This window comes from Salvia hispanica, chromosome 3 (assembly GCF_023119035.1).
Source record: "Salvia hispanica cultivar TCC Black 2014 chromosome 3, UniMelb_Shisp_WGS_1.0, whole genome shotgun sequence".
Taxonomy (NCBI): domain Eukaryota; kingdom Viridiplantae; phylum Streptophyta; class Magnoliopsida; order Lamiales; family Lamiaceae; genus Salvia; species Salvia hispanica.
In genome coordinates, this window is record NC_062967.1 from 15,142,208 (window position 1) to 15,159,762 (window position 17,555).

General features: G+C 32.7%; 1 protein-coding gene and 1 pseudogene across 1 annotated transcript; both read left to right on the forward strand.

Moving 5' to 3' along the window:
- Positions 1 to 2,322, forward strand: part of LOC125209379 — a 3,460-nt pseudogene extending 1,138 nt beyond the window's left edge.
- Positions 2,323 to 13,281: 10,959 nt separating this feature from the next.
- Positions 13,282 to 14,478, forward strand: LOC125213096 (metalloendoproteinase 3-MMP-like). The gene has a single exon (XM_048113456.1). It carries the CDS (start codon positions 13,285 to 13,287, stop codon positions 14,215 to 14,217), a length of 933 nt encoding a protein of 310 aa, XP_047969413.1. The 5' UTR covers positions 13,282 to 13,284; the 3' UTR covers positions 14,218 to 14,478.
- Positions 14,479 to 17,555: the final 3,077 nt, after the last annotated feature.

Consider the following 17,555-nt stretch of genomic DNA (forward strand, 5'->3'; position numbering starts at 1 on the left):
CACAGAAGGAAATAAACAGGTTCCCTTGGTCCAGCAAATCCACTAGATCACGCGGTCTAGGAACTCGTTGGTCGCAGGAAAATCCTGGTCGTCGGACACACAGAGCACTTCTTTCAAAAACCCTCAACCACTTTACTAAACCTAGTATAGGGAAGTAGGGATCGATCCCACAGAGAAGGATGCGTAATAATCATGTTCAAGGATTTGGACTTGTTTTTGGTGTTAGCTGCTGCCACGCATTTTTCTTGGGTTGAGGAAAACAAATTAAACTTGACTTGGGGATTTTTAAAACTTCTACACTAATAGCTAGACTTAGGCGAAATAACAAGAGAACGTTGCAAAGGAAATTAACTGCTCAATTCACAGATCTAAGAAAACTACTCTAATTACCTAGACCTGGAAAACAACTGACTGTGGGGACCATGACTGAAAAAGCAGAGTACGGACGAAAAGCTGGCAAAATAACTAACTCGGGTACTAACTAACAGCGACATCATCTTCTTCAACCAAATTGCGTAAAAACTCATAAGAAAAACAACATGAACGAAATCAGAGCAGAGCAAACTAAATCTAAATCAAATTGATGCATAATAACGAAGAACTAAACAGATCTATAGATGCTAGACGAAGTAAAACAGGAAACAAGCATAAAACTCAAATCCATCTAACAACTTCCCTTTCTCACTTCGAATCCAACCTCAGACGCTAAATCCACTCCGGATCCAAGCGTCCAACACAAACTCCAACCAACATAAACACTTCATCACTTCAGATTTAAACAACAACCTCCAATCAGTCAATAAACCACAGATCTATCACCGAATTCCCAGATCGAGTACCACAACATCAAAATAAAACAGAGATCGACATAACACTTGTTAAAATAAGCTCTCAGCAGCGAGATCTACGTAAATCAACTCAAAATATCACAACTAAACGCAAATCAACAAAAGCGAAAAGATAACGAGTATCATTAACAGCCAAGTCGACTCCCGAAAGTGAAGTTCGACCGCAAAAGTGCAAAACAACTGAAATTAAAAGAGATTGTATCTTCGTCCACACGCGGACGGTGTTGCAACTGAGAACTTCTAAATAAATGAACCCTTCGTAACCCGAACTACCCCAGATCTCCCATTCCCAAGTGTGTGTTATGTGTGTGAGCTAAAAGAGAGTGAAAAGTGATATATTGTGCGTTGCATGCTCTTCTATATATAGGCGTTGGAGTGGGGCCCAGCGAGGTATAGATAGACTTTGTTGCCCTCAGCTACTGACTCCCTCCGTCACGCCTTCTTTTCTTTTGAATTCTGCTCACTTCACTTCATTCCTTTGCTAGACTGTTTCCTTCAGCATTTCCTCGATCTAGCGATTTTTCACACACCTGGCTTAGGAAACGTGTTAGACCCAGCAAATTATAACGCTTTTCACCATATAACCGATGCATGAAATTAGCCTTATCAGTGCTCCTCTTGGCTTGACCAATTGGAGCAAGTAGTATGAAAATGAGGAAAATGAAGGAGATGGGCTGAAAAATCTTGGAAGCCATGAATGAGCAATGGAAAGAAAAGTAAAGAGTTATAATTTGTTTTGTGATACATGTTAATAGAATCTATTGTACATATTTATAGCCTGTGGTGTCAAAAAAAATAGAAGAAGTCAAGAATAATTTAATTTTTGGGTTTGCTTTGTCTTAATTGACTGACTTTGACTTGGAATATTGGGTGTAGAATTAAAATACATATATAATTGGTTTCGACCTTAATAGCAAATATTTATAAGTTTTGGATTGTTTTGTAAAATTTAGATATTTTGATTTGCCAATTAAAAAATTAATCCACTTTAAAAATATGGTTGTTACTAACTCTTTATAAATGTGGCATGGAAGTTTTCTTCATAAAGGTTTATAAATTTTTTGCCCATTACAAATTTATAGTAATTGTAATTTAATATTAATATTTCGATAATAAGCACTAGATCAACCATGGAATTGGGGTTACACAAATTACAACATTTGTAACTTTGTAACCACAACATTATTACACATTATTAGGAATTGTATTAATAATAATTTAATGTAAATTTTTAACATGCTATAACTTTTCTATATTTTTTGTCTATATATATGCGTGTCATTCACTAGCTTATTACTCATTTTCTGATTACCTTTATCTACATCACTGAATTTTTTACAAAACGAATTTGTTTTCAGTATGATTCTTGCTCTTTATCGATGGTATCTTTTTATATTTCTCCATTTTATACATTAAGTGTGATTATTATATTACTGATATTTGTTGTTATATTCTTACCAGGGAGGATAGTTGAAACATAGAAATGGAATTAATCTCTGTTAGTGATCTACAATCTACCATAACTTTATCAATCATAGGTTGAAATCATGGAAGCATTCACCTTGCCAAATTTGGTTTTGAATTTTATGATATTTTATAGTACAAATGCTAAGTTGTGTTCGCATTATTCACGAATGAAAATATTTCTCAAAATTGCAATATGTGGTCTGTTGTTGACTTTTGTTTGAAGTTCTCATCTACATATGGGAGCAAATTGGTCCGACTGAGAAGATGGTTTCGACGCATGACGATGAAAGTGTTGGAGACGATGAGCGGAGAAGATGAAACTATTGGAGATAGAGGGGGGTTGATGGGTGATGGGGCAGAGCTGCATTGAGCATAAATGATTTTGGATTCTATTTTTTTATTCAATTTTTCATTTCTTGATTGCATTTTGATCTATTGTTTTTAATTAATGGACTTGACTAATTTTCTATTGTTAATAGATTTTCTATTAGTGAAATTATTGAATATTATATGATTAGTAGTTAAATGGATCGATGAACAATGTAATTAATTCCAACATAAGTATTAAATTAAAATTTCAACATTATTAAAAGAAAATCTAAAAGACAATATGGAAAGCTATTTTGATTTTTCAACAATATTACCAAAAATTATTAATAACAAAACAAGATTGCTTTGACATTAATGTCATTGGTTTATACTGTATTAGTGATTTAAAAACTCTATATAATTTTAGTTTTTATCATAATTTATTTAATTTAAATTTTCAATTATGTATGAGAAAATTTAATAGGTCGTGCAACCAGTGGCGGATCCAGGATTTCCAATCTGGGGGTGCGATGAATAGTTATAATGATTTAGAGTTTCAAAAATTAACCGATGTTGTATTAATTTATATCTTTTCTTGATAATAAACTTCATTATGAGTATATAAAAATGAGAATATGTATAGTATTATATGAATGAGTTATTTAAAGTAGCAACATGGATTATCTTTATGAAGAAATGATCATATTTTTAATTGTCTAAGTAAAATTTAGTCATTTTCCAAAATAGAAAAAATAAAAGTTTAAAAACATTAGAAAGAGTATAATATTTAAAAATGCATAAAAATAGATTAAATTATTTTGCAGAGGATCAAGAAATAATAAAGATAAAATAAATGCATGATAAGAGATTCAAATAATGTTAATAAGATAAAATTAAGTTGATTAAATAGAAGTTTTTGAATGTACAATAGCAAAAAGATAAACAAAATTAAATGCATTCAAAACATTAATACCTTTTACAAGACAAAATATAGAAAATTTAATTCATTAGAAAAAATAGCATACTATGTTATAACACAGAAAGAGAAAAATAAAATAGTTTGGTAGAAAAATAAATAAAACAGAGAAAAAGAACACTAAAAAATATCAGATATGAAAGTGTCATCCACTGAATTTGAACATAGGTATATCGGATGGCAAGATGACAATTTTACCACTGCACCAGTTCTAGCAGTTTGTCTTGGGGGTACACTCGTACCCCTTTGTCCTCACTTAGATCCGCCAGTGCGTGCAACGCACGGTGTTGATACTCGTTGATAAATAAAGACCAGGTCATCAACAGCAAACTATTCTAATCCTTGTAAACTATTGTTGCAGGTTTCAAATCATAAATGGATTAAACACAGGTAATATTAAATGTTGATTGTTTTCAAATTAAGATTCCAAACATATACTTATCAACCAATAAATATCTTTACCCTTTTTTCTTTAAAGGTTATGAAACAATTAGATTAATTAAACCTTAATCAACATAGCACTGTAAGTCCAAAAAATTAGGTCACTAAACAGCTCAAAATGATAAAATCGAAAGTTAATGTAAATTTGATCTATTTATGATTTTTATGCAACCAATTTGAAGTATTGTAGCGAAAAACAAAGCAACAAGAGAGATAAGATGAGATTCATAGTGTCCCATAAATTAAATAAAAATAATAATAAGTATATTTTTAGTTAGTGTTTAAATTAAATATAAAATTTAAATTCTTGGATATTTTCCAAACAAAGGAAAGTAAAGTTATTAGGAATCACATTTTCCTTACCAACTTTACTTTCCCGTCAACCAATGGTCTTTGGTTATTTTAAGTAATTACCGTTTGACGAATTCTTTATTTTTGAAATTATTTGCATGTGCCTTGATATTTAAAGTTATGTCACATTGTATCTTTTGCTTAATTCAACTGCCAAATTGGAAAAAGATGTCAAATATTCCTAATTCCAGTTAAGTTAATTTTATTAATTGAGCCTGCTGGAAAATGGATAAAAAAACGTGTTATTATTGTCTTTTTCTCTTTATCGGTATTGATCGAGAGAAATATTGACTCCATACGCTGGAAAAATGTACAAGTCATTCGACTGCGTAATTGCAAGGAAATTGCACTTGTCATAAACATATTCTGTGAAACATGTTTAGTAGGACGTAGTCTACCGCGTGCCCAAGATAATAAAAGTGAATGAAAAAGGGAAGAATAAACATATTTTTATTTTATCGACGAGTAAAATTGTAATTTCACTAAATATTTCTTAAAAATCTCAAAAATCGACGTTATTCGACAACTTCTTCTTCCATAAAAATTTGCCGAAGGGTGGTGTTCATAGCATTTCGAGTTGATCGTACGTAAGGAAAAATTAGGCCAAATTATTGATTTTGGACAACTATATCCATTGCTTTCATTACGTTTTATAAAAAATGTACTATATGTATTTGCTGGGCTGTAAATTGAAGTTAATGATATTCAAAATATACACGGGGTCGGAACAAAACAAGAAGTCTACAATTTTTATTTTCTAAAATTTTGTCACTAATACACCTTCCTTCCCAAATTACGTAATCAGAGAAACATCGTCTTGGAGCGTTGGTGTGTGACGGGGTCAATCCAAGGCTCGTGTTTGGTTCGACACGGGTTTTAATATATAATTAGTAAAATAAGAGAGAAATAAATGATAGTGTAAGTAGTGTTGGTGGACAGTGGGCACATCATTAAGGGTTTTTGGCTTTTTAAACCAAAACCTTTCCCCGAATTTCGGTTTTTTCCATGAACTATGAGATTTGTTTTTGAAACCACGAACTTTCATTTCGTTAGGATTTTCCCCTGGCGAGTCAACGGCGAAACCCGAGTTGTCTACGTGTCAATTTTAATCCTATTTGTCATTAATGGCCAGGTCGCCCACTGCCAGGACATCCGCAACCGGCACGCCCAAAACAAGGACGCCCAAAAACAACCTCCTCACCTACCTGAGATAGAACGAAGACGCCTGATTTCGAAGTGAGCGGATGAACGAAGATGCCGGAATTCGATTTTAGGGTTTAATTGGCTGGCTGAATTCGATTTTAGGTGAGTTGGGTAATGTTTAAATGTGATTGAGTCGTAAAACGACATCGTTTTAGGGTCCTATATCCGGCGTCCATGTCATTTTTTCGACAACTTCTCTACCAGAAATGTATTATTCGGGTCGGGTTGGGAAAATCCTAACGAAATGAAAGTTCGTAGTTTTAAAAACAAATCTCATAGTTCATGGGAAAAAACGGAATTCAGGAAAAGGTTTTGATTTAAAAAGCCAAAAACCGCATCATTAATATATAATGATCCTGGTATAAGTTCTAAATAAAATGATGTGTAAATGTAATATGTTGTTTAACTATTTAAGTTAGAAAGTTCATAATTTTCAGAGACGGCTAATAAAAATACTAGTTCATACTTTTTCAGAAACGAAGAGAGTAATTAAATATAAAATTAATAATAAATAATAATTTAATAAAATAGTACTCTCATTTACATCTCAATATATAAGAAAACAACTTGCCCAATATCAGGTATTATTTTTATTCTATATCACTCTTATTTTAACATAAATTAGTTTTCTACTGTACATGAATTTTTTTCATGTATATAAATAATGTTTTCTTTGCACCCTCAATTCATTCTATCAATTATTTTGCAATTGGGGAATTATTATTTTCTAATAATCTATTAATATGATTTTTTCTATCATAAACTTTACCCCGCCACCTCTTATTTCCATGAATTTATGCGTTATTTATTTATTTTGTTAATATATTCGTTATTTTGATATCATTTAATACTCCCTCCGTCCCAACTAAGTTGAGTCGTATTCCTCTTTGCAATGTCCCAACTAAGTTGAGTCATTTTTCTTTTTAAACAAAAAACAAAACATTCAATCACTCTTGCTTTATTCTCTCTTTATTTCCTATTTTGTTCTTCTCTCCTACTTTTCAACACAATTTCTTAATTCTCGTACCTAAAAGTTATGTCTCAACTTAATTGGGACGGAGACGGAGAGAATATATATTTATACATTATTTTTAATATAGACAATGGCTCTGATCTGGATATGCTCTTCTATTTAAGGAACATAAATCACATATTCATCCTTCCATATTCCCAATTAATAAAGAAGAAGTGAGAGAGCGAAGGTCATAATCAAGGAAAAACATGATGAATGAGATCAATCTACCGAAATGCCCTTTATATATGTATATGTGATGGATTCATTTTCGAAAATGGTTTAGAAGAATTGAAAAAATAAAAAACTTACCTACTGCGCGAGGAAAGAGCAAGATGAACTATAAGACCATTAAAAGGCCGTGAAAGCTGAAACCTCAACAAAGCCAAAACTAGCAAAAAACCTGTGGTTTTGAACCGGACCGGCTAATCCTTTGTCAGGCCGGTTATGTTTCTTTCATTTAGGGAATCAGAACCATCGGTTTTTGAACCGTGGGCATCACTGCCTAGTAGAAGCCTCACCAAATTCCAGCGCTAAAGTTTAGCAATCAATATCAATTCATTCTTCAATTGATCGACTCCTTGTTCGTCTTCTAACATGCCCTACACCGGCTACCTACACAACTTGTCCATCATAAATCACAAGTAATTTCCGGCCAATCATGCCCTATCCCCTAACATACAACTTGCCATAAAAAATCACAAGGAGTTTCTGGCCAAGAATTTCACAGCATGTCCTACACACAACTAGTCCATTAAATTTGTTTGTATACCACATTTCTTTGAATATTACAGCCAGTCCATATCTAATAGTAGAACCTATCAAAATAGTAGTAACACTAGAAAGTAATCTATTATAATTATTTATTACATCCTCGAACCGAAAATCCTGGATCTATATTGGCAAATTTAAGAAAATTTGTAAAATTGATTGTTCAAACCTAATCAAACGAAATAAATCACCATGAATAACATTAATTGCAGGAATTAATGTACATATGTTCAAAAGAATTACCATGCCCTACCAAACACGTTTCAAGGAATATACTTTTAGAATTGCAACGACTTGTATTTTTTCCATGGCGTCTTCTTTGGGAGTCAATATTCTCTAAAGAGACAAAATTAACATGCAATTTGAAGCTTAGATATTATAGATTTAATCTAGCCAAAACCTTCTTGATTAGGTAGTCTCTACTCTATGCACCAGTTGCTGTTACAGTTTTTTAATACCTAAAAAATCTTCCTTTTTAAAATAATCAACTTTATGTATTGCTTATGTTAAACCAAGAGCATCCACAAATAAGGCGGACTAACCAATAGCCTAGCACTAAGACTAATCAAAAACACCTTCTGCCACGTCACTAAGACTAACCATAGGCTAGCACTAGGACTAGTCGACGCCCTAACCAATAAAATAAATTAAAAAATATAATTAATTCATTTTAATTGTTGGGGTTTGTCAAATATTAAAAAAATGAAGTGTAATGATTTGTAAATATTGAGTATAAATTAAAAAAATAAAAAATAAAAAATAAATAAAGAAAATCGGTTAGTCCGTGCTCTATCCGTGCAATAGCTGACTAAAGGTAGGACTAGCGGTTAGGGCATGGATGAGCGCTCGTCCTACTTTGGGACGTCCGTCGCGTTAGTCCGCTATTGTGGACGGACGTCCCCACGCTCTAACCGCTAGTCCTACCTTTGGTCCGCTATTATGGATGCTCTTAGTTATTTGAAGCTACTTATTTCTCACAATTCTCGTTTACAAAACCAAAGCACTAAAGAGGCAAGCTAGGAACGTGGCAATGGGGGGCCGATATTTTTTATCTTAAACATTAACCACTCTATAATTAGGCCAACTCACATGTACACGATATTTTTTATCTTAAACATTAACCACTCTATAATTAGGCCAACTCACATGTACACAATCAACGACTGATCTATCATGGGCCAAGCCACCACTCCAACGGGGGTTTGGCCGGCACCTAGACCACACCTGTTGTCAAAACTGGAATTTCTGCATGTTTATTCTCGTCCTTTACTTTATTCAAGAAGATAAATTGGATAAAAGAGAGGTGAGATTTTTTTTATTTCTGCATTGGATAGTAGAGGCATCGAAATGGGAAAAAAATAGATGAGGTGTCAAAAGAATAAATGCTTGAGTAGATAACAGTATTTCCTTCATCCCAAGTGATCAAAATAGGCGAGTGGTCAAAAGAATAAATAATAGGTTGGCCCACTAAGAGCGATTGATTTTCTTTTTTTAGTAAAAGCCTGTGTTATAAAAATCGGATTGATCGGCGAACCGGCGAAGCTACTGATTTATGGTTCAACCGGTCTAACCGATTCAATCACTGGTCGAACTGTTTTACTGTTGCAAAATATATTAAATTCACATATAATCAATAATATATCAAAAATATTAACCTTGTATTTTAGTTGTAATATAAATATTAAAATTTAGTAGTGAATGATTAAGTTTCATAAATATTTTTGTTGGTAAATAAAATTAAATATATGATTCATTACTTATTGTAGATAAAAATATTTAATATTTTATATATAAGTAGATAAATTTCATTGAAACTAAAAAAGTCTATTGAACGAAATAAATATTATATTAAGTAATAACTAAATATGAATAATTAGTTATTTTATGTAACAATATTAATATCAATGGTTAGTGTATATAAATTAAATATATAGTACAAGAAAATATTAATATTAATATTAAGTAATACTAATAAATTATATTTACATATAAAATATATTAAATTTATGAGTAATTACAAACTCATAAGTATATTGTAAAAATCTAGTGATTATTAAAGCATAATTAAAATATATATTATAATTAATAACTTCTTAAAAAAATATATAATTAAAATGAATTATTATTTTATGTGGATAAAAATATCATTTTTAGTGTATATGAATAATTAATGTTCATATTACTTCAAAATGGTCATATGGTGGAGTGGTAAAAGTGTTGGTATGTAGAGAAGAGGTCATGGGTTCAAGTCTTGCCAACAACAAATTTTAAAAAAATATTTTGTAAAGTAAAAATCCGGTTTCCAAGTCACGCTTGACCGGTTTGACCGGCCGATTTCGCCGGTCAGCAGCAGTTTAACATGTTGGCGGTTTCTAGGGGTGAACCGGACCGGACTGCCTACTGGTTCACGGTCGAACTGGCCGGTCCAGTCCGGATTTTAATCATTGGTAAAAGCAATACCCTTTCCATCTCTTATTTTATTTTTCTCTCTTTTGCATTATTCTATCTACATCTTTCTTACTTTTCCTCTCTCATACTCCATGCTTTCTACTTAATTCAACAAATACTATTTTCTTAAAAATCGTGAAAGAAAAAAAACTCCACACTTATAGTTGAATAGAGGGAATATGACTGATTAGTAATAGAAATTTGGATCCCTTTTTTTTACATTAACTCCTACTTTAAATTATAAATAAGTTTTATTATTACTGCCATGACTTAATATATTATGGCCATTTTCTGCTAATAACCATAAATTAAAGAGTGAACTACAAAAATGGTCCCTGACTATGGGTTTATTTCGCTCATAGTCCCTGGACTCTAAAAATATCGCCAGTAGTCCCTGGACTAAGGGTTTATCTCGAAATTGGTCCTTTTGGCTTTTTTTGGTACGAAAATGCCCTTTTGGGGGGTTTTGAGGGTTTTGGGCAATTTGATCTTTTTACACTTTTAGTATTTTAAATCTAATATTATTTCAGTTATGTACTCCCTCCGTCCCAATAAATATGAAACATTTGGTTTCCGGCACATGATTTTATGCAAGTGTTGTTTTGTGAGTATATGAAGAGAGAGTAAAGTAAGAGAGAGGAAAAAGTAGAGAGAGTGATGTTTTCATTTTAGGAAACGTTTCATTTTTAGTGGGACAACCCAAAAAGGAAAACGTTGCATTTCTAATGGGACAGAGGGAGTACTAAATTTGATATTATTTCAAAATTATCATTCTTCTTCCATTTTGTCATCCTTCACTTTGTTTTTTTATTTCAATATTATATTTAATTTTATAAAATTAAATTTTAAATTTTGATTTTTAAATATCAATAAAATTTTTAATTAAACTATTAATTCATGGACACTATAAATATTGAAAAAAACTATTAATTTTTGTTATTTAATATAATATTCAGCTGAATTGAAGTACACACAAATAATATTAATCATGATGGAAAAATAAGAGCTATTCTATTTAGCCTTCGTCCGGTTATTATAATTGCTTGTGATTGAATATTATGAAGTTGACTAAAAATTTGATCCTACTAAAAATTTTATATAGGAGTATTTTTGTTGAAAATTACTACTCCCTCCGTCCCGGCTAAGATGACACATTGCTTAGCCGGCACAGGATTTTAGGAGTTATTGGTTAAAGTGTTTAATTGGAGAGAGAGAAGATGGGTGTAGGTATTAAAGTAGAGAGATGAAGATAGATAGATATTTTAATATGAGTGAGAAAAAGTGGTTGAGTGTATTAATTGGAAAGTGAAGGTTACCAAAAAAGGAAATGTGTCATCTTAGTTGGGACAAACTAAAAAGGAAAACGTGTCATCTTAAGCGGGACGGAGGGAGTAGTAAATTTTGATTTTTTGCAAATTAATAAACAAAAATTTATATTAGTCTTACATTAGATGCATATTTATTTCAGAATAAATCGTGTTATATGATATATTTATGATTAAAGCTATTAAATATTGATTAAAACTAAGTCATTGTCATATTGATTAAATATTATACACTTTCAAATATTGATTATGACTATTAATTTTTTTTTTTAATAATTTTTGTAATTAAAAAAAATTATTGATATTTAAAAATTAAAATTTAAAATTTTATAAAATTAAATCTAATATTGAAATAAAGAAATAAAGTGAAGGATGACAAAAGGGAAGAAGAATGATAATTTTGAAATAATATCAAATTTAGTACATAATTGAAATAATATCATATTTAAAATGTTAAAAGTGTAAAAAGACCAAATTGCCCAAACCCCCCAAAACCCCTCAAAAGGGCATTTTCGTACCAAAAAAAAGCCAAAAGGACCAATTTCGAGATAAACCCTTAATCCAGGGACTAATGGCGATATTTGTAAAGTCCAGGGACTATGGGCGAGATAAACCCATAGTCCAAGGACCATTTTTGTAGTTCACTCTAAATTAAAATGTACTAGTATAAAATATTAATTTTTCTCATACTTAATTTGAACTTTTATCTAGTAAAATGCTTAGTTTGATTCCACTCTTACTAATTAATACTATAAAATAATCACAAATTATTTAATTTTTTTAAAATTATACTAAAAACTAGCTTGATTCCAAAAAAAAAAATTATTAAAGAAAAATTTTCAAAACTTATAAGATAGATTTTCCATCGGTCGACAGAATAAATAAGATAAATTATCAAAACACATCACAAAAAGTTAATACTATATATCATCTAACGTTTCGTAAAATGTATAAATACATTATATCATAAAATTTAATATTTTAATAATTTAATTCTTTTTTTGAAAAAAAAAACATTAGCATATTTGAATTACTGGTTCCGTCACTGCACACAATCAATCAATAGTTGGTCTACGTACTATTCATAGAGCACTCGTAGGGAACTTCATTGCGGAAATATTTCTTTCTACCGAGGCAGTGACAATTGGTATAAACGACAACTTAACCAACAAATAATCCAACCGAAAACTTCATAAAAAATTTCCTTGCTGAAACCATCTTCTAAGCAAGACCTCCGATCTCCACTATTTGTGAAATATCTATGTACACATCGGGAAAAAAGTTGATTTTTAAGCTAATAGTACAAAATATCTTCAGTTAAATTCTGATAGATAACTACTCCCTCCGTCACAAAAAGGATAGACAATATTTTTAAGTGGCACGAGATTTTGAGTGAAGCTGTTGAGTAGAGTAAAATAGAGAGAAAAAGTTAGCTAAATATTTTAACGAGGTAAGAAGAAAGAGAAAGAGAAAGTTTAATCCAAAAGTAGATTGCTCATCTTGATTTGGACAAATAAAGAAGGAAAAATAATTACTATCTTAAATGGGACGGAGGAAATGCTACCAAGCGAAGTAGGTTCTTTGAAATAAATTGGATAATCCATACAATTCAATGAAATCAATACCATTACAAAAGAGAACTTAAATTTTGGACACAAATTTAAAAAATATCAAAAAGAGCACAAATTTAAATAAATAAAAAAATATAAAAAAACAATCCTTATTTCTTTCAACAGGAAATTAAATCCACAAAATTTAATTCAAACACATTAAATAAAAGACATGCATAATTAAAGGAATGAAAAAACTTAAACCTAAAACGTAGTATTTTTTATTTTAAGGATTTTTAATTTTTAAGGATTTTTAATTAACTAGTATACCCTTGAGTAATGGGGACCAGGGCTGCCAAACCTCCACCTCCGAATATTGCTCGATAATTGTTTAGAAGTATAGAATAATTTGTTATGCCCAATATTCCAAGTCAACCAAAGTCATTCACTTAAAGACGAATCACTCCCAAAATTCTACTACTTCTTCACTTCTTCTATATATTTTTATTCTTTACAACTGCCAAATACACTCTATAAATAGTACAATAGGTAGCATTAACATGTATCACAAAACAAATCATTCATGGCTTTTAAGATCTTTCATCCCATCTCCTTCATATTCCTCATTTTCATACTACTTGCTCCACTTGGCCATGCCAAGAGGAGCACCCCAAGTGACAAAACCTCATCAGCTTTTGATTTCATCAAAAAATTAAAAGGTTGTCACAAGGGAAACCACACAAAAGAAATCCACGAGCTCAAAGCCTATCTCGAGAAATTTGGTTACCTCAAATATGAAAACAAATCCCAAGCCACTGATGATGATTTCGACGATATCCTAGAGTCGGCAGTCAAAACTTATCAAGAAAACTACCACATCAAACCCTCAGGCATCGTAGACGATGCAACGATATCCCAAATGACAACCTCGCGATGTGGGAACCCTGATATCGCTAACGGCACTAACTTCATGCAGCCTCATGGCAATAAACACGAGTCGGGCTCTAGCAACATCCACACAGTGTCTCACTACACTTTCCTTCCAGGAAACCCTAAATGGCCACCTACCAAAACCCATCTCACTTTTCGATTCTCCCCCAACTATCCGGTAAGTTCTGTAGCCCCCGTGGCACGTGCCTTCCATAAATGGGACTTAGCCACACACTTCACCTTTGCACAAGTCGGAGCCAATCAAAATTCTGATATGATCATAGAGTTCCATCGCCGTGACCACGGAGATGGATCCCCTTTTGATGGCCCCGGTGCAGTCATAGCTCATGCATTTCCACCGACCGATGGAAGGTTTCATTACGATGGCGACGAGAGGTGGTCCATTGGATCGGTGGCGGGTGCGTATGACCTTGAAACCGTTGCAATTCATGAAATCGGACACCTTCTAGGGCTTGGACACAGTTCAGTTGGTGAAGCAATCATGTTTCCGTCGATCAGTTCAGGACAGGTGAAGAACTTGCATCCAGATGATATCCAAGGAATAAGGGCTTTGTACGGTCGCTAAAATGGCATACTAATCTACTTTATGTGTATCGTTTGCATGTGAAAATAATTTCCCTATGTTGGGATTTATGTCATACTACGTGTTTGCTTTTATGTTGTTGTAACTTGTATGGTGTGAATTTGGACAAGTAGTCCTCATTCAACAAGTTAATTGAGTAATGTTTTTATGTTGGGATTTTGTAATAGGACTGATTAAGGTTTATCTTTAACCAGCCATTACATTTGTTTGTTCTTGTCATATCTATATACTCATAATTAAGTACTCTTTCAGTTTCATTCAATATGTTTATGTTTTCTTTATACTTTGTTTTACTCAAGATGTTTATTTTCTATCCATCTCTCGTCTCTCCTCATTAAGATATTCAACTACTTGTTTATCTCTACTTACTCCACCTAACAATTTTTCCTAAAATCTCGTGTCATGCACTCAAGAATGTGGGGACATCTTGAGCGGACTATGAAATTAGACTCCTAATATTAATTAAATTATGTTCTACTTATTGAAATAATTAATTACTACTCCCTCCGTCCCGGCTAAGATGACACGTTGGTTAGCCGGTACGGGATTTTAGGAGTTATTGGTTAAAGTGTTTAATTGGAGAGAGAAAAAGTGGATGTAAGTATTAAAGTAGAGAGATAAAGAAAGATATATTTTAATAAGAGTGAGAAAAAGTGGTTGAGTGTATTAATTGGAGAGAGAAAGTTTCCAAAAAAAGAAATGTGTCATCTTAGTTGGGACAAACTAAAAAGGAAAACGTGTCATTTTAAGCGGGACGGAGGGAGTAGTAATTACTATAAATTATTGAATAACATAATGTACTTGAAAAATATAAACAGTGAGTTTGAGATCTAAAACAAATGAATTATAGTATTAAATCAATGAAAACAATATATATCTATCGTTATAGCATCACAATAGCATATGCCAATAATACGAATATTTAATGCAATAATAAATTCTCTCACCTTCAAAAGTCAAAACTAATTACCTCTCAATTCTCATCATTATCTCTCGATACCAGGAAGAAATTTTCAACACTGGAAAGGTCAGGAGAACGAATATATTCAGATTTGTTGTTTCACGGACGTTTTCCGATCAACAACAAAGAGAGAACAAATATATTCAGGTTGCACCGTTTAGGTTAGGAAAATAATATATTTATTTATTGATTAAATGATAACAAGCTCTCATATTTATAATACTAGAATACTACCCTAATTTATCGAACAAGAAACAAATATAGGAAAGATATGGTGAATCAAAATATAACTAAATAATTGGAAGATCCTATTCATATCAACTCCCCACTACAATACTACCATAATTTATCGAACAAGAAACAAATATAGGAAAGATATGGTGAATCAAAATATAACTAAATAATTGGAAGATCCTATTCGTATCAACTCCCCCACGGTTGAAATCTACCTTGTCCTCAAGGTGGGAACCACGACTCGGCGAAGAGTCCCTCCGGGATCAAACGCATAAGACTGCCCTCTCTTTTTCAATATTTTCATCGTATTGTTGTTTGCGGTCTTCTTCGTAACCAATTTTTCAGTCGTGACTCTAATCTCATTCTCAAATAACCCTTTCCTATCTTCCATTTCCCCTTCAAGGTCGTGCTTTTGAATCTCAACTGCAGTCTTGCCCTCTTCAACAAGGCATAGAATCTCCATCTTCTCTTTTGATCCGCTTCTTCTCAGGAAGCATACTTAAATCTTTTTATTTTGTCTCTAAACCGGATCCCAGAGCTTCAGGTCGTATCTCCTTCTCTTTTGGCATTAGAGTCATTCTCTTTCTCTATCTCTTTTGATTCCACACATTATTAAGTACGATCAACTTCTCCCTCTTCTCTTCACTATCATGCAATCTTTCTCCAACTCCTTTTTCCTCGAGCTTGAGACATCATCTTGCAGTTGATGAGAAGAGGCTGATAATGGAGCTTTCACGGATAGCAGTAGCAAGGGCTGACACGGTCTCGGGGTGGCGGAGGGCGGCAGCTGAATAGTAGATGTTGTACTTGGCTTGTAACGTCCCACTTTTTGAATCCTAATTTTTGAACCCTAAATTTTTTTTAATGCTTTTAATGCCGTGGAGTCCGTGGATTAATTGACGAGTAAATTTTGTTTATTTGTTATTCTTGTGCCCTAATTTGATTTAGGGTTTAAATATGCGATGACGAAATTAATTTTGTATATATATATATATTAATAATTGCTTTCCGTGAGAAATATTTATTGGATTCAATTTCGTATTGAGTCCGACGAATTAAATAAGTGATACAAGTTAAATCTTGTGAATTTTAAATTGTGGGCTACACAATTTAAAAAATACATATAGTCTTGAGCACAAATAAATTAAATCTTACACTAAATAATTCCAAGAAATTAGGAGATCCTAGCACAAATTTTCTCCTCTCCAAATCTGCCGTTTCCCCCCTCTCAATCTGCAAATAATTCTACAATTTTAAAATCAGTCAAAGGCAACAATTAATCCCCAAATAAATTATGAATTTAATTACTCTTTTCACACCCTCTCCTTACGCTCATACCGTTTCTTCCCTTCTTCAATAACCATCCTTTAATTTAAATTGATTGGAAATCAATAACCTCTTATACTCCTGCAAGTCACGGTTATATTATTCCTCTACCCTAATTCCCCACCGCCGTTCACTCACTCAACACCATTCTTCCACAATCTCAAACACACCCACAGTGAAAAAATTCGACAGAGAAGAAGCATCATCCAACACCTTCATCTCCTTCCCGTCGGCGACTTTAAACTAAGGTAATCCAAAATCTACCTTCCGAATCTCATCGATTAATCCCCTCCAATGATTTTGTACTAATAAACCTCTTTTCTCTACACAAGCTGTGAATCCCATGTTCAAGAATTAAAACCTAACTCGGGCTCCTTGCGTGAACAAGTTTCTTCCTTTTTCAATCCAACCAAACTCAAGGTGATTTCGTATGTATAATCTGCCCATCTCTATTCTATAAGTTTTGAAATCAACTCTTTGTAACCTCTCTATCAGAAATCAAGAACCAAATTCAAGAGGGGAACCATCGCCTATTCATTCACAAAGCTTCCGTTGAAGTATACACCCCGTACCCAACCTCAACGCACTCTCTGCTTTTGCCTCGAATTCGTGCATCTCATGGAATCAGTAACTGAATCTAATCGAATAAATCAAAGCAACCCGAATAAAAGATCGAACATTTAAATAACCGAAATCAAATTTTAAGAACTTATCCTCGGGGAGAGAAATCGGGGCTGCCTGAGCAGCGACGCAGCGGCTGCTGCGGCACCGAGCGACGACGGCGGTGTACGCGGGGCGA

Excerpts from the sequence above, each read along its gene's own strand:
- LOC125213096 (XM_048113456.1), top strand. The coding sequence starts at position 13,285 with ATGGCTTTTAAGATCTTTCATCCCATCTCCTTCATATTCCTCATTTTC.